At 39.4% G+C, this 24482-nt stretch overlaps 1 protein-coding gene across 2 annotated transcripts in view; it reads right to left on the bottom strand.

Moving 5' to 3' along the window:
- The window catches only part of LOC139687101 (GTP-binding protein drn-1), a 438774-nt gene that overhangs the window by 49772 nt on the left and 364520 nt on the right, over positions 1 to 24482 (bottom strand). For both annotated transcript variants that reach the window (XM_071584224.1, XM_071584215.1), the window contains exon 3: positions 13493 to 13728. In XM_071584224.1, coding sequence (XP_071440325.1) covers positions 13493 to 13728 — 236 coding nt within the window. The remainder of the gene's footprint in view (positions 1 to 13492; positions 13729 to 24482) is intronic.

Genomic DNA, 24482 nt, shown 5'->3' with positions numbered 1-24482 from the left:
GGAGAAAGGCAAAGGAAGAAGAGGCATCAGGAGAGAGAAAGTTGGCGGGAATATACGAATAATGGACCATTAGCGAATGGGGAAGCTATGAAGAGATTAAGAGATACTTAAGGCTGTTATAAGTAGGTAGAATATTAGGTAAATGAGGCGGAGAAAGTAAAGAACTAAGCATTTAAATGCGCGTGAAGAGATGCAGCATGTTTGTAGCTAAGTAGTAATTGTTATGTCCAATACTAAAGATGCACTTAGAAGAATCAAGTTCTTCAGAAGTCTGCAACGATGTGTAATAGTTTTCAATATCGGTGTTAAACATGCTACTGATAAGTAGACCTATAATAATTCTAATGGGTTCTTTATAGCGTAAACAGGAATGTTTTGGAAAGAAAATGCGGTCCTGTTGGCAGGATAGCTGATGAGTTTCCCTTGATTTAGCTCTTGTCTATTCCGATCTCACTTGGGTACATCTGACCTCAACAGATTGGTAAGAATCCAAATGAGCGAGGGAGAGATCCTCGAGGGAAAGGGGAAATATATTCTTTAATATAATTTTACTCAATTTCTCAGCAGTGAAAATATTTCGTTTGGGCAGTCCATATTGGAAAAGCGGTAAAATATCCTTTTTACCTAAGCATGAGTTAAAAAGTACTTTTCAAAATGTAAATTGTGATACTCTTAAATTATTGAATGCAACAAAATTTAAAAAATGCAGGATAATGTGAGATAAGCGATATATTTACGCACTTTTCAATTGATGAGTTAATCAAATAGAAATAAATTCTAGAATTAATCCTTTTAAACAGAAACACTGATAGAGAAGATATCAATCACGGCCGATTTTACGAATCGGAGTATTGCATTTTTCAAGTTTTCACAATAATTCAAAATCCATATATTTTATTCCGTTTTCATGGAAACCTTACAAAAATCTAATTTTAAAACTACTCAATTTCTTTATGCCCAATTTTTACTGTTCCGATATAAAAATTGGAAAGTCTATGAAAAGCAGGGGAACAACAGAGCATCGAGGAGATGCTATGAGGAGAAAATCAACAATAGTGAGTGATTTATGGCAAATCACCGCCGTGAAGCCATTATTCTTGCCAGGCCTTACTTTCCTCACTAACTTCGTGAGAAAATTCATTTGAGTTCTGTTTCGAAAAATTCAAAATATTTTATTTCCGAAAATAAAATAGAAGAATTTTTCCATTGGTCGCACTCAGCTAATGTGTACATCCTTATTTTTTTGTTGCTCCAAAATTGTGATTAGTTTCCACAAATGTACTTTATCGGCATTCATATGTGTGTTGTCAATATCAGAAATGCCGAAGTGATGGACGATAATTTTGATAGTGAAAAGGATCATTCGACTAGTCTATTTTCGGCGAGAGTTGTCGTGGAAATTTAGAGAATTGCCTACTGTTCATCAAATAATTAGTAAAAATTCCATTAAATATTGCCGGGATTTTTCGCTGCATATCCATCAATTCGCATGATAGCGAAAATGCACTAGAACTTAATTATTTTCTTGAATTCGGGTTTAGAAGTTTATACAATCAGAATGAGCTTATTCGTATTTCAAGCTTTATTCTATTGAGATCATATAACGGCAATTTCAGTGCATTTGGAATTAACCCTTCACCTATCGCACGTGGGTGCTAAAGGCATACAGCAGATACTCAGAAGAACTAAGTTCTTTTCAAATATCGGCAACGTTACTTATAAGTTTCCAAGATCCATATGAAACCTTTGTACACGTTTGTTTAGTTCTTGAGTAAGGGGAGTGAAGTTGATTCCTGAAGCGGTTGAGATGCGCATGTTCTAAAAAATAAAGAATCTCCAGATCTTTCCGGTAATAAAACATCTGGTATTGGAGGATTAAAACGCGATCGATACTGGAGCCAATATGGGAAAAGTATGATACAGAATTTCCCTTCATTTTGAAGTAAGCGGCCAAGAAAAGGACCGACGGGAGACGGCCGTCCATTAATGCAGGAAACCCACCCATAGAAACCACAATATTAAAACTATGAAACTTCCTTGATTTGGTATTCAGCTTCCAGAAAAACAAAATCTGTGTGCTTGTCCAGTGGCACTTTTTTTAGGATAAACAATTAAATTATCATTGGGATTGTTTCGAAACTGTTCTCGTAAATATCCTGTTTCCTCCCAATCTCTTCATTTTCCAATAATTCCTGGCGCTAATATCTTCCGTCACTTGATTGACCTTCCTCAGTTTGATAATCCCTTCTTCGTTTCCTCCAATCATGTCATTCAAATGGTTAAATGTAAATCAACATTGTGGGCGCACAATTTTTAATGTTTTAATAATAAGAGACCATTTATTAGCTAAAAAAAATAAAAAATTACGATTCGTAAAGTCTTGCGTCCGGTCTGCACGTATATAATGTTACAAGTTTAGTTGCTGTTTGTAAGCCATACTTTATTTTGCAATTCTGCCTGCAGCATTCTTAAAATCACCGATGAAATATGCGCCGCGTTTCTTTGCTTCACTTTCCAAGTTTATTTCGAAACATCTCGGATCTAGAGGGTAAAAGCAGAAAAGAGTTACAATGAAACTGTATCCATCCTTTTCATAAGTAAAGTTACGACGAGTGCACGAAAGAGGAAAATAACAGCTCTCTCGCTCTCTCTCAATCAATGAAACGGAATATTTTCCGCGAGGCGCGCTTGGAGACGCGAGTGCGAATAAGGGCGACAATACGAGAACAGGGTCAAGGCATCAATTTTAAAGGAGAAGCACTCGAACAACATAGGAAACAAGTATGGCGAATACGTGCGAATGGCACGTGACAGCCAAAGGAACAATCGGGGCAAGCAAGCTGTTTCATCTCAGAGTTATTTCAGCGTTCTTTCGGAAAGGAAAATATTTCAAGTCAAATCCGTTTCAAATCAAGGTAAGCTTCTTTGAAAATACGTGCACGCGTGAAGATGGGGATAATACTCAAGAAATGAAGTAATCGAGACTGAGGAGAAATAAAACCAAGCATGTGCCACTGAAGAAGGGGTGGAGGAGGGAGGGAGGGAGGGAGGAGGAAGTCGATGATGAGTCTCTGTTGGGGCGCAGAGGAGTGTGGGGGAGGGTGTTCCACGCCCTCTAGCGATGGGAAGCCACTGTGGCAAGGAGGTGATGAGGGACTAGGGGATAAGTAAGATGACAAGGCAAACAATTTTAGGAATGCAATAGCGACCCATCCGCAAAATCCACTTGTAGATGATCCGCGCCAAAGCCGCCGCTCGGGCGGGGAACAGGATTATCACCTGTTTCCCTCCCTGGAGGGAGTGTCACATCACCTCGGCGGCGGTGGCGACAAGATTCAATATTGGTACTCCGCTGCTCTATGGCCTCCTGGTTCACCCGATTCAGAAAGCTAGGGCAGCTCCATTAAATAGGACAAGACGCATTGGAGGCATCATCTCGACTTCAAAGAGTGGGTCAGAAATGAAAGGCGGAAGCGACACCGGACACACAGCAGCTTCATAGAAGCATTGAACGCATATGTTCAGGGGCAAAGGACATCAGTTGAGTAATCAAGAAAAAATATGTGGATGTACCTTTTCCTTAAATCTTAGGAAATTAGCATTATTAGTTATGAATATAAATTCCCCGATGACATATTTTGACAAGAACAACTATTACAGGGAATTTTACAATATTCTGGGTACTACGGTGAAAACTATTAACTAATGGTTCATCAAATGTTTTTTTGAATTTTATTTGATGTTGCTAAGCTATGTATCAACTTATTTACAAAAAACAGTGGCATGAATTTGAATTTTTCCAGTATCGAATACGTTGAAATTTGTTTTCAAATCAAACTTGTATATCAATCATCGCCGTATCATCATGGCAAGTTTAATTTTCAAATCATTTTAATTTGAAAATACATTATTTAAGAGATATACATTTCATTCCGTAATTGAAAGTACTAGATATACGTGTGTGCGTGAATAGTTACTTGGGAACGCATTTTTAGAAATGTTTTTCCCACCTCCGAAAAACTTTTTCCCTGAAGCATACTCCCATGGTTTGCTGTGCGGTCCACGTTTCGAAATCGACCCCAGCGCGTTGGAGGAGATGCGGTGAGCCACACGAGGGAGCAGGAGGGTGGTGTGAACTTGGAAAACGGGGAAAGAAGAGGACAACTCCAGTAGGAGGACGAAATTAAAAAGGCCGCGTCCCAGCCAATGAGAGAGGCGGGACCATGCGCATCCCACGTACTGAGCCGAACGTAGGCTTGCGGGCAGCGTTCTCTGCTCACGTGCCCCACGAAAGGCTTTCTCCTCCTGTCCCCATATTAAGAGGACTGGGTAAACATAAGGCAGGGTCATCTAAATGTGAGTCGGCCGAATAGAATTCAAACCTCGGGCATCACTTCATGAGAGGAATCTAATTACTATTAAGAATCGTCCAAATTGCTGTCTGAACCGTTATTGCGACTGTGTAATTAGCAACATTAACGGGGGAGGGCATCCAATGTTGGCCACTGTGTACCATAATGTCCGAAAACCTGCAATTGTGAACCCTGGAGGCGGAGATACAATGTATCATGACTCTTTTTTATTATTTTTCTGATAATTCAAGCACTAAACATAGCATAAATTACAGATGCCGACGTGATGTCGCGGAAATGTTCCGTAGTAACAGAGGCGAAAAACTCTTGCAATTATCCAAAGGTTTATTTTCGACTAGTTTCGATGTCCTAAATTATTTTCATTCACTTGAAAATGATGCAGTACATCGCAAATAGTCGAAAATAAATCTTTATCAACTGGAAAATTATGAAACATAACATTCGCAATTACGAACAGGTCCAATAATAATGAGCATTTCTTTTAAAGCAGTTAATTTTGTTTGTTATTGAACATTGGGGAAAAATGAAAATAAATGAGCCCTCCCGCTGAAAAAGTAAACATGCACTGGGATTATCACTGAAATGAAAGGGCTTTGGAGTGAGATCGAGTCGTCCTAGTTTTGAAGAGAGTGAGTGGAAGTGCGCGGCAGGGTGTGGAGACCGTTCCCCCCCGCCGGGAAGTAGAGGGATGCCGAGGCTTGTCGTAGAAGGGAGAGAAGACTAACCATGATGAATTTTATCCGAGGGACTGAAGAAGGAAGCAATGAGTGTTTGGGGTGAACGTAAGTGCTTTAGAGGCTCGCGGGGGGAGTACCGACAACTAATCAGCTGACTAATTATACTTTACAAAAAGAAAATTTTGCCATCGGGAATGACCTGTCCTTGGGGAAATATCACTCTTTGAAACGGGGAATGCGAACCGAATGTCAAGGAGGCAAGTCAAAATACAGGTGGTGTAAAATAAATGGATAAAAGGATTCATTTCTAACAATCACGGAGCAGAGACGCTTCAAATGGATAAACGCAAATTCAAAATCTCAAAGTCTATCTTAATTAACTTACTTTTATTGAGATATGGAAGCACTCGAAAATAGGTAATCGAGTTTAATGCCTGTACACTGAATAAACCGTTTAGTATTTTTACAACTTGCGTGTTTAATATTCGTCAAAATATTCAGGGGTTCAACATTCTGGAATGTCACGCAAATTTTACGACCTTTCGGGGCTAATATAGGTAATATTGTCGGGTACTCTTCAAGACGCATTCTTAGACGTGGGGATGCTTTCAAGTACCTCTGATGTGCTTTAGATTTCCATCACCAGAACTTCCATTATAACAAATGGTTTAAACTAATGTTCACGGGACATTTATCAGAAAGTTTAAGCTTGTTGGCAAATTTGAATTCAATCGGTGAAGGAGTGGGAGGGAATCGATAGGTGTTGCATAAACAAATGCCAGGCTCTCAAGACTAAAAGTAGGTTCAAGATTCCCAGAAGTTCCCTTGTGCGGGCATTATAATCACAATAAATAAGTTACAGCATTCCTCGCCGGTTGCCAAGGGCATGATTTAGAAGTTGCGATATTAACTGGTAAGGCTATTAGAAGGAGGAATAAATGTACTTTCATTTTTTAAAAAAAGGTAAACGTAGGCTGAGCATTATTTACGCTACCGCTTAATTAACCTTAAGAATTTGTTTATTCTTAGATAAAGGCAAATCGCGCCAGTGCGGTGTGATGTACATGAGGCAGATGAAAAATTAAACCTAAATAGAGGAAAATAGGTTGAGGGGAGGTTATAGCTCGGGAGGGGTGAGGGAGGAGTTGGGGAAACAGACCAAGCGGACAGAGCCCTATACTATTTTTATAGTTTAATGTAGTGCGAGGTGCACGACACCTCGCACTACATTAAACTATAAAAACAGAAGTAACGAAATAAAAAATCAGAGGCAAATCCATCCTCCATCATCAGAAAAGAATTGATTTTTCATGGCTAATGCCTTGGATATGTTTTCGTATTTGTTACATTTTAAAATACTATATTGCCAAAATTATCTTTTAACGAGAGAACAAACGAATGGCTCCAATGTACCTTGCTGAAAATAAATAAAACTAGAGAAAATAATTCCCGATTCGCAAGTTATTATAACTGTAATGACTGAATAATAACTGAGTAATAAATAAACAACTGAATTGTAAATAAACAACTGAATTGTAAATAAACAACTGAATTGTAAATAAACAACTGAATAACTGTACTATGTCATGCATTTTGTATGTATCAAAACTGATATAAGAGGGTAGTTTGAATGGTTCTTGGAATCACCACCAGATGCTAGCGCGACGCGTTTCCCGCGTAGTAATGGCTAATCCTTTATGAGTAAACACGTAACGCGTCAGTGATCTGGGAAGAGATTTACGGTGCGGACTCCTCTAAGTTTTTACTGCCGTGGAGTGATTTCGGAAGATGGCAAATATTGAAATTCGAGTTGTGATTAAAGATTTAGTAAAGAAATGCACGAAAGCAAAGGAAATTCTTGCCGACTTACAGAACACTCTGACAGGGGACTCCGCTCCTTCATAGCCAACTGTTATCAAGTGAACGAAAGAGTTTAAGTTTGGTCGGGACAGCTTAGATTATGATCTGCGCAGTGGACGGCTGAAATTTGCCACTACTCCAGAAATGATTGCAAAAGTGCATAAAATGGTGAAGGAGGGTCGTCGGTTTAAAGTACGAGAAATCGCTGAAGCTGAAGGAATATCATCTGAACGAGCATATGACGTTTGAGCGATGGAATGGGATATGAGAAATTTATCCGCTCGGTGGGAGAAATTTATTTGATTAACATGTCTCATTACTCAGAATCACAAACGCATAAGAATGGAAATTTCCGAGCAATGTTTGACCCGTTTTAAGAGCAATTAACAAGAAGATGTTCTGCACCGGTTTGAAAAACTTGGGTCCGCTACTATACCACTTAGACAAAACAGGAGTCAACACAGTGAAAACATGTTTATTCAACACCACTAAGGAAATCAAAGACAATACGCTCTGCCGGAAAGGTGATGATGGCTTCAGTTTTGTGGGATGAGAAAGAGAATCTCCTGATCTTCCCTCTGGACAACCAATTACAGAGCAATACTACTTTAACCTCTTGGACCAACTACAGCAAAATATACACGAAAAAATAACAGGTTTGGTATGGAAGAAATTCATCTTTCGTCAAGACAATGCGCGCCCACGCACGTGTCATCGCCATGGGAAACGAACGTGGATTAAGATACGAATTGTTGCCACGACCGCATAATTCACATTATTTGGCTCCATCACGTGTCCATCTCTTTCCAAAGCTGCCCAAAATATTCCTCGGTGGATGGAGATTATCTTCAAAATAAAAGAACTAACAGCCGAAGTGGACGGGTATTTTGCAAGCCAGAGGGGGTCTTAATTTTCGAGATGGGATCGAGACATGGGAACATTGCTAGAACAAGTGCATTCGTTTACAGGGAGAATAAATTGAAAAACAAAAAGGTTTTACTGAAGTAAGTTATTTAATTTTATTCCATTCCGAGGACTTTTCTTACTACACTCACATAATTGCTGAGAGTTCATCTTGTAAGCTTATACACTTACTGACTTAAGACTCACCTCACATTTCTGAAAAATTACTTATAAAATTGACCAAAGAGATGGCGTATCTTGAAACTTAACTTGACATAACTGAGGGAGCTTTGCGGAAAGGTTTTAGATAGAAAGAAATATTAAATACAGAGAAAAAGTAATCCAAAATAAATTTCATTAGCATAGGTTAAAATATAGTCCCAAAATGTGGCATGCTTCTTCATTTATTTGTAAAGAGTGGTGTTCCTGGATTATATAACAGAGAATTTAAGGTATAGAATAAAGGAAAATGCATTATCATACCAACAAATGCAAAACAATTTTAAGACAAGGTGCCATTTTATTCTTCACGGTCAGAAATTTGAAATAAAAAAAGGGTCCTTCAACGAACGTGTGTGTCCCGGAGTGGCATTTATGTATTTCTCATTAAAACAAAAATAAATTCTAACAATCTGCGAAACATTATTTTTTTAAACTTGGATATTCTTATTTTGAATAAAGTTTTTAATTAAAGATGAGAGATAACGCATCCCTCATGAGAATCCATACTAAATGTATTTTTATCGAAGATAACACGGGAAAAATAGCAAGGAATGAGTGGCTATTATAACTTCTATTGAATAAATATATACTAATTTAACGACGCTTGGATGGATTTTACAGAATTACCTGAAGGGGAGGCTTGCTTTACTTGACTTCAAGATGGGGCATAACTACCATAAAGGGAGGGAAATGTTCGGTCACGTGAGGGTTGCACGCGTCAGGATTCGCCCGCCACCGGATGTCCACCGGAGTTCCAAAATCTAGTGATATTGCCGCACGCAATTTTTTTACATGACTCTCTTGAGAGTGGAAAAGAATGCGGTCCAAAGTCGTGGGTGCTTCCGCGCGATAATCCGTGTTCCGCACTCCGCTTCAAAGAGCGGCTCTCCTGAGCGGCTCACCCCCCGTCGTCGTGAACTCGAGGCCAGCGCCGCCGGTTTGGCGAGTGGATGAAGCTCCCGGGGCGGGGGGAAGGGGATTATTCTTTTCGGGTTTCATTTCCCCGCGTCCTTTGATGCAAATACAAATTTTTGCGCGACACATCAAGAGTTCGTTTTTAACTTGGAATGGTAAAAATGTTCTCAAATTTTCTCTCGTCTGAAATAATTATGTGAGCAAAAGAATTGTCACAATGAAAATATTCCGATCAAAATAGGTACAATAGCAATGGGTTATTCATCTCTAAAACGCACTTGTATTTTTTAAATATTTTAAAGCAATCTTGTTGCATGGGGGAATTCATATTTTGCATAAGGGACGACCTCCATTTCTATAAATTCCATAAAATGCCTACAAAGCCAGAAGTTCGCAAATTTATAGCAATACTAAACGTAGATATACCTACCACACTATTGATTGATGTTAAGCTAATATTTAAGCAAGGAAAATACATCAACTATTACTATTTAGCCAACGGGAAACCAGATGGAATAGTCTTCGGCAGAAAGATACATTTCTTTCTATTAAAAAGAAAGACTAGAAGTAAACGAACTCCAGCATCGTAGAACTTCTTTGTATGAATCTTCTGTTCATATCACATTAGCCTTCGACAAAAAATTACTGATCGGCTTCAAATGAGTATCGTTTGTTATTTTTCATATCGTCTCCATTGCATCCTCAACTTCACTCGGTTGAAAAATACCTTTCCCTTGAACAATCGGTTTAATGTTTTATGGCATATTAAGACGCTACAAGTCCATACATACTATACGATACACTGCTATCCTCTTCTCGTAAGTGTTGTCAGATGATTAAGGAGCGCGTAAAACTGACGTAAATATGATTATAAAGATAACGTAGTTACTGCTGGAAAAATCGCTACTCCAAAATTGACTTCCACTTGGATATGCTAGAAAGGATAAACTGATAAATAAAAGTTTTTAATCTCGTCTCCCATCCTGCAGAACGGTAAATCCCGAAACAGCGGTGAATAGTGTCTGTCTGTCTCATCAGGAAACTACGGCTTAAACTGGAGCCCGATTTTATTTTTTTCCTCAAACTGGATACATACACACAGTTATAAAATGTGGAAAGGAACGGCGCCCTCTCATATCTCCTGGCATTTTATTCAATCCTTTTCACGATTCATTTTGATCGAAGCAGTTGCGCTGTTGACCCTCGATCTAAAATATGCGCACAAATGGTTAATCGGAGGCTATTCAACTTCTGACAGCAAATACTACAGGATTCCCAAATTTTAACTACTGCGAAGTGGAGGAAATGTTTATTGCCATTCCCTCCTTACAAATTGCCAGGATTCAAATTAGTCAGTGTGAAGATGTCAAGAGGTTTCCCTCCTGTGTGGTAGACGGTAAAAACTAACTTTGTGATAACAAAATTCAAATGGAAGAGACAAATATAAACTACTTTATAATCCAATCATATCAAAATTTGCTGCACATTAGAAAATGAGTTAAACTTTTTATACAAATTATGCAGTTTTGGTATTGCTTATTTTTTTAGCTCTACGAGCTCTCAACTCCGGAATATACCGAAACACTGAAAACTGAAAAAAAGAGGGGTTAGAATAAAATGAACATTGATAAGGTAAAGCCACGGATCGCAGTGGTATGGAACGAGTATTGAATCCAACGCAATAATGGAAAAATGTTTAAACAAAATCATGAAAGTGAGGAAAGATAGATGTAAAATGATCAGCGCTAGAAATCAAATATCAGATGAGCTATGGAGTATTAAATAGAAAAAAACTGCACGAAGTCCAGCACGAGAGGTGACCACAAGAAAAAGCTGACGCTTCATCAAATCGGGAAGTGAACGCAAGATGGCACTGGCGTCATTCAATATGAGAGATCACTGTGAATATTAACCACAGCATCCTGATATAAAACGGAGAAAAGTGTTCATGAAGAACCTTCAAAATGGGAAATAGCTTGAATAAAGTGTCCTGGGCCTTTACTGAAAAATCTCATATTGAAATCAGCATTTTATGCTGTAGTGAAGGACTCACCTGGAATTTAAATCCCCTGAAAGCCAATAAAATACGCTAAATATACACCCTGAACGTATTAGAAAAATATATCCGTAAAATATTCGGTGATATTCTTTTAGTCCAAAAGATCTTAGCCCTTTCCCGAAAAGAAGAGCCAAGGGGCATCTAAATACGGAAAATTTGGAGCAATATTATTTAGCTAGCTCGCACGCATTAAAAATTCTCGCAGAAGGTTTTTATAGATAATCAAGAAACGAACGGCCGAATTTCTTGACGCAGACTTAATTGCTTTAAAAAAAAGAAAGGCACATTGGAAGCTTATCTGGCTTTGAGAGTTCTCGCAGGGGAAAGAATGAAAGGGTAATTGAACAGTGATCGTGCGATTATTACGAATCATTTCAATATTACGTCAATTGTTGCTAGCCTACAAGAGAACGACCGACAAGAACGTTGGTGGAAGAAATATGTGATTACTGCATCGTGAATTTATGTGATTGATGAAATTCTAAAGCTAAAAGAACTTAAAAAAAAAATTGTAGTGCCTTCACTCATGTCCTTAATCATTAATAATGGAGTGAAGAAATATATGAAAATCGAGGATTCCTACTTCGAATGGAAAACAAATTTAAGTTCTGAACTTGTGTGTTACCATGGTAACCAAGTTTGGCAAAGGGGAGTATGATTGCAAATAGGATCATGCAGAAAAGAACTGGAATATAAATTTTAAAAAATACTGTGGTAGATAACGAGAAAAAAGTGATAGAACTGGTAGAAAAAGAAAACTGGAACAGGCTGAAGAGGCTTCTTGTCCATTAAGAAAGATTACCAGCGAAGGATAAAGTAAGGAAATGGAGTGATTTTTGCAATACCATGTTTTCATAACGGTGTGATTATTAAATCCATGTGTTGGAAAATAAATCACAGCAGGACGCAATTCCATGCTGCATTTTCAATAGTGAGGTAACCTGTATATTTTCGGAACTCTTGAATTTCGAACATCTTATTTATTCAGGAAAAAATATCGGAAATCGGCAAGCATAGTATCATCACTCCTATTTTCTATGGTTTTATTTTTCCTTCTAAGTTCTCGTTCATAGCCCTGCTCTAAATTTTCTTGGGCATACACACGAGGCCAGTGAATGAAAATTACCTTATGAAGACAACACGCACTGCAATGCGCAACTGTTACTTTCTTGCTGCGCGCGATGTCTCCGTCGGTTCTTTTAAGTCCTCACGCTGTTTTATTATTTTGGACATCTAAAATTAAAAAGAGGGTAAATCGAAAGTTACCTCCACCACAAATATCACCGCGCGAAATTATATTCTAAAAGCAAACCTTAAATTTCGATCGAATCGCGTACTTTTAGGCGTAGGCGTTTGAGTTGGGACATAATACGTAATTATCAAATAATGGTACTTTTCCACCACTTTATATTTTTTCACCGTCCAGGGTTCCATGCACCATATCATCTTACCTAAACGTTATGAAGTATATTTTAAAAGTAAAGGCCATTATCTTATAATTAAATATTTACGCGTCAGAACGAAGCAGTACGCATTCACCGCCATCTTTTGATTGTTTTCAAAGCCGCTAAAAATATCACTTTGATTCAGCAGCTGTTCGCCTTCAGGTGAATTCAGATAACAATATCAGCGAAAACGGGCGCCTCCGCCAGTTGCATTGAAGTACGTGTGCTGTGATTCAATTTTGTGCGCGCCAAAGGATCATCACAGCGGTCCAAAATCATCGGCAGTTGTGCCTAGTTTAATCACCTGCAGTATTGAGCGAAGGAAAGGTTAGACAATGGTTCCGAGACTTCAAAAATGGCCACAAAAATGTGTATGACGAAGAGATTCAGAGCGATGAAATCGTTCAGCAAGTTGAACATGAACTGCGATCGACCATCGACGATTAGTGCCATTCAGGGTTTTTTTTCGGAGAAGTTTTTTTGCAATGACCAAACGGCTATAATTTAAAAAATAACGCTCGTGCATCAGAGCTGGGGGTCATTAAAAAATTTTTTAACCGGTTGAAAGGTGCTATTTTTTTACTTTTATTGCTTTCAATCGGGTATTATCACAAAATTGTCGCCATTCGTGAAATTCTATGTGCATATGACTCGCATAAAACTTATAATTTTAACATTTTAAATAAAAATAGAAACATTTAACATTGACATTAACGTTTTAACATCATGAATGAAAATAATTGTGATAGGTATTAATTTACAATCGCGGTGCTCCATTGCTTGAGTAACCGAAAGGGTTGCTATTTTTATCAAATATTACCTAGGCACGTAAAAGTCTCCTCTAAGTTGTGATTCTAATCTTGGAGTTGACTTGCTTGAGACCAGCGTTAATATTCTAAAACGCCTTGTACGACTTTAATCGTCAAGGTTTCATTGCATCACGTGAGAGTGTGATTAGTGATCGGGCCATAGTTGCTATTTAGCAAATAAAGGCCAACTATGTTGAGGAAAGTCAAGGGGCCCTTGGTTATCCCTCACCTCCTCCAGGCATCCCTTGGCTCGGTCCAGCGACTCGGCGTCCGTGACGGAGTAGACGATGAGGAAGGCGTGCGCCGTCGCGATGCAAAGCCGCCGCATGGCCGGGAACTGTAGATCGCCCGCAGTGTCCAGTAGGTCAACCTTCAGCAGGAGTGGATCCCCTGGAGCCGATGGGAAGCCGGAGAAACCCTGCCTGATGAGGCATGATCCGGCCGCCTTGGAAGCTGCTGGTCCTCCTGCAAATGACCGATATTTTGGTCAGATAAGCAAAGTATAAATATGGATGGGTAGATAATCCATAGTTTGAGCGTTTCGTCAACCAATTTTCCGGCAACCATTGGCCCACAAATTCCTCGTTTGGGGAGCTCCGACGGCTTAGCACGTACCTGAAACCCAACGAGAGAAAATTTATATTGAATGCATTCCAGCATTAAGACAGTCGCCGGAGAAGGAATTCCCACCCGCAATCTCTGATTTAATGTAAGGATTCGCTACCCTCCAGATTTATCACATAGCAACCTAATGTTTCGCGAATAATGGAATCAAGGATCTTCCTCTTCCATTATACCACGTTTTATTCTCTCAGCAAAGTCAAAAAGATAGTATTTATTTAATGAAATAAACCTCACTTCAGCTAAAGATACGAAAATCGGGTCTTTTATCAAAGCATTATGCTATAAATTCCACTCCATGGACATGAAGGAAGGGCTTATGCTTTTTAATGACCACTAGAGGTGTTCTGGTAGAAGAAATGATAATTTCTCCTGGTTCGGTCACCTATTTTAAAGAAATCGAAGGTACGAAAGGTAACTCGCGCAGCGCCTGTTCCACAGTGAGGCGACTTAAAGGCATCTTACCCCATTGAGAGATGGTGTCACATTAAAAACACTAGTGAGGATGTAAACGGGGTACCACCACAATTGTGCATCCCATGCTTCTATGACAATCATAGGATTGAGTATGAGTCCTGGCAGCTACGGGACTCGGCCTTATCGACTTTGTATCCTGTCCGACAGAGGGAGAGGCAAGGACAATTAGAAAATATAAAGTGAGAATTTAAGAGAGGAAATGTGGATGTTTTAGGTCTGTGCGAGGTGAGATGGAACTGTGAACTGGAACAAGACTGGACTCTGTGGATGGTGAAACGGAGGGGAAGAAAGCCTACGAGGAGTAGCAACAATATTGAATTAAAGCGCAGGAAGAAACGTAGTAAACGTAGAATAAATTAGTGATAGAATGCCATTTGCAGTTGTAAAAGCTGAACCAACGAACGTGGTGATTGGTCATGCCTACATGCCACTAATAGTTCACTGGGAGGAAGAGGTCGACAAGGCTAACCGTCTAATAGAGGGCATAATTGTAGATGTTCCTGGAGGGAAACATTTGATAGTTATGGGGGATCGGAAAGGTTGGGGTCACCGGTGCTTTTCAACTTATACACGCAGGAACTTATGCACGCAGGAAGGATGGTAACAGTGGGTTTGTGAGAACTTGAGGAATAAATGCAATTCGGTAATCAATTCATAATATCAGTTAAGTATCATTATTTTGTCATCAATTCATAATACATGTATAAGTGGACGATCAGGCTTTAGTTAGTAAGTCGACCGATTTGTTATGGTAACATCATTTTTGAACGCAAAAGAAAATCGATGAGATGGAAGTGAGATGTGAATTAATACCTTCAAAACAAAGGTTATGAAGTTTAAGTAAAATTTTAAAGTAAAATAGGAAATTCTAGAGCGGGTAGAGCTGTTGATGTAACTTTTAAGTGTCTTGGACCAGGATAGTTGCAGTAATAGAGAAATAAGAAGAATATTTACGTGAGGCAAAGAAGCTTCCACAAGAAGGAGCGAATTGATGACAGAGACGTTAAGTAAGGAGGTTTAGAAAATACTAATAAAAAATTTGGCATTAAGGGTGCTTTTTTACTGCTCGGAAACTTGGGATGTGTGCCCCAAAGACCAGGTTTCCGATCTGTACAAAACCACCCTCCATGCCAAAGTTTTTATTAGTATTTTCTAAACGTGGATTGGATACTTTTGATATGTGGGTGTGGATATGGATGAATGAGTCAAATGGTCGGATAGGATTTTCAAATGAAAAAAATAATAGGACTGGTTGAGGAAGATAGAGCGTTGTTGGGAGAAAACCAAAGAGGACAGGATAGATGGATACAGAGCATTTTGATTGGAAACGGAACGTGAGAGGCTGTGGGAGGAGATTAGACAAGAGAGGTGCGGGGAGGAAACGGAAGGGAATAGAGTGGGTGGATATGCAGAATTGACGAAGGGTGGGGTTTCAAGTTATGTCTTATGTAATTTAGCATTTTCAGCTTTATCAATGATACAATAGTTGCATTTCTATTTAATTCCAGTGATTTCGTATTCATTGGCTGGCTCAATGAGACACTAAAAGCCGCTGATAAATAATTTAGAAGTGATCTAACCGCTGAGGCAGTTTCGTGTGTTTTGACTAAGCATATCAAAGATTTCTAAATTATTCATAACCTTATTAAAACCAGAAAAAGGACGTCATTTTCTTACCATCAACTGTGTAAACATTCGAAGAGCATGCCAAGAATATATTCGCATATAAAAAAGCCACAGTTACCATGCCGAAGTTTGGTTTGATAAGTGGGGGCAGAGAGAGCTTCAAATAGTACACGCAAAAATGGTTCGTCTCAAAAAAGCGTAGAATAATTTGTGTCCGCCGACTTGGACGACTGAAGTGGGGCGATTTGTGGCGGGATGGGTGGTGGAAGGTCTTGGGAAAGCAAAGCGACCCGCGTCAGTTGTTTGCGGGCCGTTGCAGTTTGCTCATCACTCCTAAACCGGACCCCTGTTCGAGGGTCACGTCACGAGTCCACAATGCCAATTTAAACTTATCTCAAGGAAGATTCCACTATATCATCGGCCACCGTCACTCATCAGCTTGGACCAGGAATAGTAAGCCGATTACAGCACATGTTTAAACCTAATGGAATGGCTTTGTTAGAAAAAGGCTTGGAATACGTACCAAAATCCCTTCTTTCAGTCATAGATATTGAAAACTTTGCGGTAGATTGTGAGTTAGCCCTCCAGAAGAATAGCGCCTCGGTTTTTCGGATTACCAAAGATACATAAACCTGGATTTCCGATCAGACCGGTAATTTCAAACGTGACTGCCCCCAGCCATCTACTAGCGAGAAAACTAAACAATATTTTTAGACAGCACTCCAAGTTTTCCGCAAAATACGGAGTAAGTTATCCCATCGAATCGATCAACCGGCTATCAAAAGTGATCACCCCAAACAAGTGCATGTTAGTGTCGCTCGGTGTGTGTGACCTTTTCCCTAGTATCCCACCCAAGGAAGCGCTGGACATTGCAGAAACCGTCCTTTTTCAGAAGTCTGTAACCTGCTCCGATCACCCTTGAACTGCATGAACTCTTGAAGACAGGTATTTCACAAAATAATTTCACTTTCAACGGTAAATATTTTGAACAACCCAATGGCCTAGCCATGGGCTCCCATTTGTCCCCGCTACTGGCGGATATCTACATGGACCATTTTGATAAAAGGTTTTTTCTCCTCTGGTAATGGACTGACCAAAAATGTATTGTGTTGGCACCGATATGTGGACGAAGTGTTTTGCGTGTGGGTAGGTTCCAAAAGGCAGCTTAGAATGTTTCAATCGTATCTAAATTCATGGAATCACAATTTGGCATTCACTTGCGAATTAGAAGATAACAATTCCCTCAACTTCCTTGATTTGAATATTTCTAAAATTAACAACCTCTTAAGAGTTCTCCATCTTTCGGAATAATTCTGATGCTGACCAAGTGATTCACTTTTACTCTAGGCATTGTTTTCCCCAAAAGCTATCCGCTTTTCACTCCATGATTCACAGGTTGTTGAACATTCCCATGTCAAAAACCAATTTCGAAAAAGAAATAAGCTACAATAAAAACAATAGCTAGAAACAATGGATACAATGAGCAGCTCATTGATAAATTGTATATTAAAAGACTTGATCAACTGGCGGTCAGAGACATTTATAAAACCCAGCAGCAACAAGACTCTGCTGCCAAATTGCTTGGATGGCTACATCTGGATCATATTAATATGAAAATTCGCAAAAAACTGCCGAAAGTTAAGTTTAAATTAGCCTATTATAATAAAAGGAACCTGCTTTCCCGCACAATAGACAACATTCCAAAAAGTGAATAAATAGGAGTGTATTGATTGAGATGTGAGGGCGACGCAGTGTATAATGGACATTGGACAAACGGCCGAAAATTTCAAGAACGGGTGAAGGAGCACCGAGCCTGCGTTAAGAACACAAAGCCACACTTTGCAAAACATTTATTGGAATCTATAACCACGGTAGTGACTTTAAATTTGAAATTTGACATGTAGAATAGAAAGGACTTAGACTAGAATTAGCTTTAGAGAAGCTTGAAATTATTTTAAAAAGTGTACGCTCCAAAGAGAATATTGCTAATGACCTTTGTACACCTCCCACTCTCCCCTCCGGAACTTACAACTTCTCGATACCTGCGCTTATGAGGGTAAGAACCCCTCTACTTCCCCCACGCCCTCTCTTGACTTCAGAGATATTTAAAAGGATTTTGTATTTATGCCTATGTGCCGTTAAGACCCACCCGTTTTCCTCCGCCAATAGGAGGAACGCTCCTCATAGGGTGGTGCCTCATGTTTCCTACCCTTCCCTCTTCAACTATCACTGCTCAATTCCCTCCCCCACCCACCCTCCGAGACCCTCTCACCTCCCCCCCCCCCCACCGGAGTGTAATGTATATAGATGGATGTCCGTCAGAGTTGTCACCTGAAGATGACGTTGAACGTCGAAACCCGGGTCGTCTCGCATTAAATATTTTTCAGTGGAATCACAAAGTTACCTTTTTTCGTTTCCAATATGAATCGCTTCCATAAAATAACGCCGGAAACCATCAATCAAACTATTATTAAAGCTGTCAAGAGAAAGGTGAGGAGGTCATTTAGTCTTATTCCTATATCAATCAAGTGAAGTTTATTACAGAGAGCAGAGGCTGAGTTTTTGTTGTAGCGGCGGAGTGAAAATAATTCATTTCATAATGAATTATTTTCACGAAGTTTCGTTACATTATTTAACCATATTGCCTTTGGTTTTGATTTACGAAACACTATTTACGACACACATGAAGGAGGGCACACAGTAATTTATTACAAATATTAGTGCAAAATATGAGAACGGGAGTTATGATGACACATCAATGTAATTAAAGGGTATGTAGACTGAAGTAATATTGACACAATATAGGTGGATTGGATTCCTGAATATTGGAAACTAATATTGCACCCAAAGGTTTTTATAAAAACCATAAAGTTTCCACCCTCTTACAAAGGAATAAACGACCTCTACACTGTTTCTTACTTGACAAACAGTATAAGGACCTTACTTATATATTTTTATTAGCCTTAATCAAACTAAAATGTACTTCATGTAATCATTCCAAACTTATTATTTCCAATGACGAATATATTTACATAATGCCACATTGAAACTTCATAAAAAAAAGGTGGAAATAATGCCAAGGAAAAGTCTTAGAACGCACCCACAAACAACGTTGGTTACTCGATAAATACGAATACAGAAATTAAACGATAGATATATTGAAAATGGAGAGGAATCAGTTGTAGAAACGGAAACATGGAAGGTGTTTGAAAAGATTTTTAATCAATCACCAACTTATAAAAATGTTCTGGGATAGGAAAGAATCTTCCACGTGTGTGCTTGGGTGTGCGTGCGTGTCTCCGTTTGTATTTCATTACGTCTTCCGCAAACGAACGCTCCACAGCGACGACAACATATGCGTATAAAATATCGTTGAAAAAGTTGAGTAAACATAGGAACCACACGGAGAAAGAGCACTCATGCTGTCATTAGGTGAACACTTCTTAAAATTTCTCAACTTCCTTGCTTCAAGTTCTAGATAGCTACAGCTTATTTGCGGCGCAGAGTGGCCAAGTTCGTTTTAACTGTTTCACCCTAAACATGAAAGAAAAGTCTCTCTAAGGCCACCAGTTCAAAAACTTGATAGCTGGCAGAAGAGGAACTGTACTGATTTTATTAACCGTAGGATGACATATGGCATTACTGTTACTATTTTTATCAATTATGTTAAAATAGTAATATTATGTTATGTCATAATATTACTATTTTAATCAAATATGTGCATGGCATGTCTCAAAAAATAAGTAGAATAAATCGGGGGAAAACTCTATTGCAGATCAAAGTACAAATGACTCAAACTCTTCAAAACACCACCCCTGTGCATCCACGCACTACCTCCGCTACGCTTCCTGGAAGGCGTCGATGGGAATCTCGTTCAGGCCCCTCGTCACGGCCTCTTTGGCATTATCCTGTGGCCCAAAATGGTGCTCGAAGGGATTGCACTTGGGTCGTACTCAAAGGCCCATGTCTCGTCACCAGTAACCACCTATTCTAATAAATTCGGGTAACTTTCACCGAGGTCCAAGAGTTGTCACCCAAGCTGCAGTCTTCCGATAGCACCTTGGAGACCATCTTGGCACACCTTTCCCATTGGCTAAATCCATCTGTAAGAATGCGATGCCCTGTGGGTTTCTGAATATTGCACTCTTCTGCTAACATCCTGACACTTGTGGTCAATCGGAATTGAGCCTGCGTCTCCCTTTTTGCACGTTTCCATCACACTGTGTTGTTGATGGATGTCCAGGGCATTCCTCATCTTCAACCTCCTTTCTACACTCCCAGAACATCCTGTGCAGAAGCAGAAAACCATCACTTTGGCCTTTTCTCCATCTCCATAAGCATCCTTGACCTAGGTCATGGTCTTCGATTCCGATTTTCCAAGATTAATGCAACTATTTTATCGCATATCATTGCTCTATAGTAAGTGGCATCGTGAATTAGTGACGCGCCCCTAAACGGGGGTTCAGTCTAGCAGCGATTCGCAGGCTGCAACGGCCCGCGGGTCGTGTTGCTTAGGCAAGACCTCTCGCTATTTTCGCCGCCGCGAATCGCCTCCATCCAGTTGTCCGCTTCGCTATGAAAATTCATTTTACTCGATTTTTGTGCAGACCCTACGTGATACATTAATATCAAATGAAATAAAATTTAATACTCGAGCAACTAGCCTCTTAAGGTCTATTATAGTAGAATAATATCGTTGGGTGACGATAGACTAACACAAATCATCAAAAATGGAAAGTTAACTCCATATTTTTGCCAAATTTTTGTGGAAATATCACAAATTTCAGCATCTTGCGACGAAAAATTCCGACTAATTCGTGTTCTCGTTATCACGAACGCTAAGTCTATCATCCGAATGAGGTGTTGGCGAAGCGTATGGGTGCAGAAAGTTACGGAATGTATTTAGTCATAGCTTGTCCGATAAGCGTTATTCAAGGTTTGATAAGGAAACCTACTTGAATCACAGTTCATATAATCGATATTCAGCATGCATTACGATTGGCGGAGTCCAAAACGAAATCGAAAAAAATCACAAATTGGGGAATAAATAACTGCATGGTGGCAAAAAAATATAGTATTTGCATTCGAAATATTATTTTGGGCAATCATTCTCGATGGAAATAAACCGTAGTCAATTTAGGGATAGAATGGAGAGAAATAAGTTTTTAAGATGGGGTCATCGGTGGGAGTGGTATTGAGCCGGGTGAGGGGGGGAGCGGGGGACGGCAGGGCTCCGGTCGAGTGGGAGAGGCAGGTGTTTGAAGGGGGTTGGTGGGGAGGGGCACAAATCACAACGCCCCCGCTCCCCCTTCCACTCTCTCCCAACTCCAAGACGTTTCGATGCATTGGGGATTAGGTCACCCTTTGTGCCTTGACCCCGGGCCGTTGGGATGGGGGGGGGGGAGGCGAGTGAGCGCAAGACGAGAAGGCGTCTTCTAATTAAACGAGAGTGGAGTTTTGAAGAGTATTCACTTAAGCGTGGACGGGGGCGGAAGTCCCCCTCGGACGCTCTCAGAAGGACACGGAGATTCGGTTTCGATTCTCAGAAGACAAAGGGGTGAGCGCAAGAATTAAACTTGGAATTGGATTTTTCCTCTTTGGAAAGGTGGCTTCCTTGTCCCATAAGGCCTATGGGTCTTATGGGACAAGGAAGAAAAGTCGCTCAAAAAAGAATAAATGCCAATAAAGACTTCCATGATAAAATTCTTCTTTTATGTCTTCCGGAAAAAAATGAAAGGGTCTTATGGGGTATGGGGATTTTCTGGACTATGAATTACTACCGTGGCCCATTCGAGAAACTAAAATAAAAGTTAATCATATCCACTATCTCTAGGATTTATTGGATTTTCCTCTAACTATTGAAAACCGCGCCGGATATTGATTCACATTTATTAGTGCGAAATAAATAGTTATCTGAAATGCATTCTATAAAATTCGTTTAATGTTACGGATCACCATTACTGACTTTATTAAAGACAATTATGAGTTTATTTGCGCTCCCTCATTGTTCATTCAATGAATTGAAATCACTTGAAGTCAGCGCGGCCTCTGTTAGTCAGTAGTTCTACTTAATATCAGAAACCATGATTTAAAATGTTTTTTATTATATACTTTCTGAAAATGTTTTTTAGAATCCATGAGAAACATTCCTTCAGTTCAGATGATTCCCTTGCTATCCTAATGAAGATGAAGTGACTTTGCTGACGAGTAATATTTTCATTAAAATCTATTTATTCGAAATAATTCGCCTGCGGCATCGGGAACGCGGAAATGGAATGTGTGGACTAAATCGAATATACTTCAAGGCGTTCGTTATTACCCTCACTCACGATTTCTCCTGGGTGAATCATATACTAGGGGGAATATGTGGACAAGTTAACAAAGAATTAGGATTTAATAGAAGAGCATTAGGTAAATGTGATGAAAAGGTCAGAGAGAAATGTTATCTTTCGCTGCTTAGGTCTCATTTAGACTACGCGGCAAGTATAAATGGGATCCTCATGAAGTTGGATTAATTACCGGATTGGATCGCATGCAGCGTAGAGGAGCTAAACTTGTAAAACGTTGTTATGAACGTTTTACTTAAAGGCACTTTACTTAAAGGCGTTTTACTTAATGGCACATCCAAAATATTAGATCAGCTAGGCTGGGAATCATTCAATGGAGCGAGGGTTAAAATACAGATTTGAAGCTCTTGTATAAATTGGAATGAGGTATCTTTTGGGGTGATGTTGAAAATGTATTATTGCCCCTCATCGTATTACGTTTGGAGAGATCATGCCAATAAAATTAGAGGGATTAAGTGTAGAACAGATAGATTTAAAATGAAATTTTTTTCCACGAATGATAGGGGATCAGAATAACATTGTCCGACCGCGGGAGGGTTATATTCGGGTTAATATAATTCTGGTGTGGTTTCGTTCCCTGCCACACACCCAAGCGGTGGCTTTGATTCTGTAGTATCCAAATAACATATTTGCACAAATGATGTCAAATGCCGGTCGCTTTCTCAAAAACTACTTCTCAAAACTTTACACCCAGTTAGAAAATATTTCTGGTGCTTACATAGCTTACTCTCAATCGCCACCATAATAAGTGCAACTGGGGACTAATTAAGTCTCGTAATTATTTATGCATTGAGTCAAACAGAAAGGTATTCCGGGTGCTTTGTAAGATCCAGAGAAAATAGAAACTTAGCAACAAATAACATACGTTAATTCGAGCAATTTATCGACAAAATAGAATGTAAAAACTACCAAGAGTGAATACAGCATGGTTTTATAATTCTTTTGACCAAAAAAGTGCCGAAGCGTGTCGTTAAACTTCCTATAAAATATCTGTCAGATAATTCACAAATATTTTCCATAGTCTTCAAAAACAGTATTCCCAATCAATATTTCTGAAAGGAGTAATTATAAAAAGACCAATTTCAATTTTCAGACAGCAATTGCTTCGCAAGTAAGATTTTTCGATGGCCATCATGGGTAATAATCAGTTTCTCCACCTAAAAATGTCGTACCCTACGTCATGAAACTTTTGTACTCCAAAAGTCTTTCTAATCAGTAAAAATCTCCAATCCAAAATGACCAATATGCTCTGCTATGGGAAGTGTTTGCATTCTTAAGTGTCATCCTTTGGAGAGTGAGTGAATAGATCGAGGGCGAAAGTACTTTCTCGTCACATTTGTGCATTTTCCAGCGTAGATACCGTTCTGTGTCGGCATCCGCAACCCTTATTTTTTCTTCATGTTGCTCTTTTGTGATTCAAAGCACGCGTCTCGCTATAAAAAGGTGAAATGCATGGACGTAAAAGCATGCCCTTCGAAGAAGTGCGTATTTGACGGGGTGCCATTTGCAAGACCTTTCCAAGAGGAGTGATGTTTTGGGGGGACATTATTTCGACCTCTTGGAATGGTCTCGCAAAGCTACAAACGTGGGAGTGCATCACTAAATATTTATGGATTTATGTAAATTATCCATAAAGTTCCACTTACGGTTGACGGCTTATTTTACGCAAGCAAGAAGGACGAGAGATAACAGCTGCAAAACTTCCTCGCTCTCTACGATAAGATAATTTTTCAATTTTCTGCATTGGCTGGATTTAATCCAAGAAGGAAAATACATAGCGAGGAAGTCACGAGTTTCGAAATTTTGAAAATAAAGCTAAGAGACAAAGTTTCGAGAGAGTTGCGCCCAAGTAAAGAGTCTCTGAAACTCTATTAATGAGCATGCGATCATCGCTGGTCAGGCGATACGGTCCCTCATAAACACCCAAAAAGTGGATTCATAACCCATTTCTTTTGCTCTCAAACCTTATTCTTGCTAAGTTCCTTCTGAGGGCTTAAACGGATAAAGCAACGAAGTTTATACATCCCCAATATTTGATCTCCCCCAATACAACGACAGCGATAATTTGATAAGTTTTTAAGTTGAAAACGAGATAGAGATGCTAACGGCATCGAAAAATGCAGTACAATCCCATTGTAAAGATACAAT

Source organism: Hetaerina americana, unplaced genomic scaffold, assembly GCF_022747635.1.
Source record: "Hetaerina americana unplaced genomic scaffold, ioHetAmer1.1.p SCAF_1, whole genome shotgun sequence".
In the NCBI taxonomy this organism is placed as follows: Eukaryota; Metazoa; Arthropoda; class Insecta; order Odonata; family Calopterygidae; genus Hetaerina; species Hetaerina americana.
This window is presented reverse-complemented; position numbering and strand designations above follow the sequence as displayed.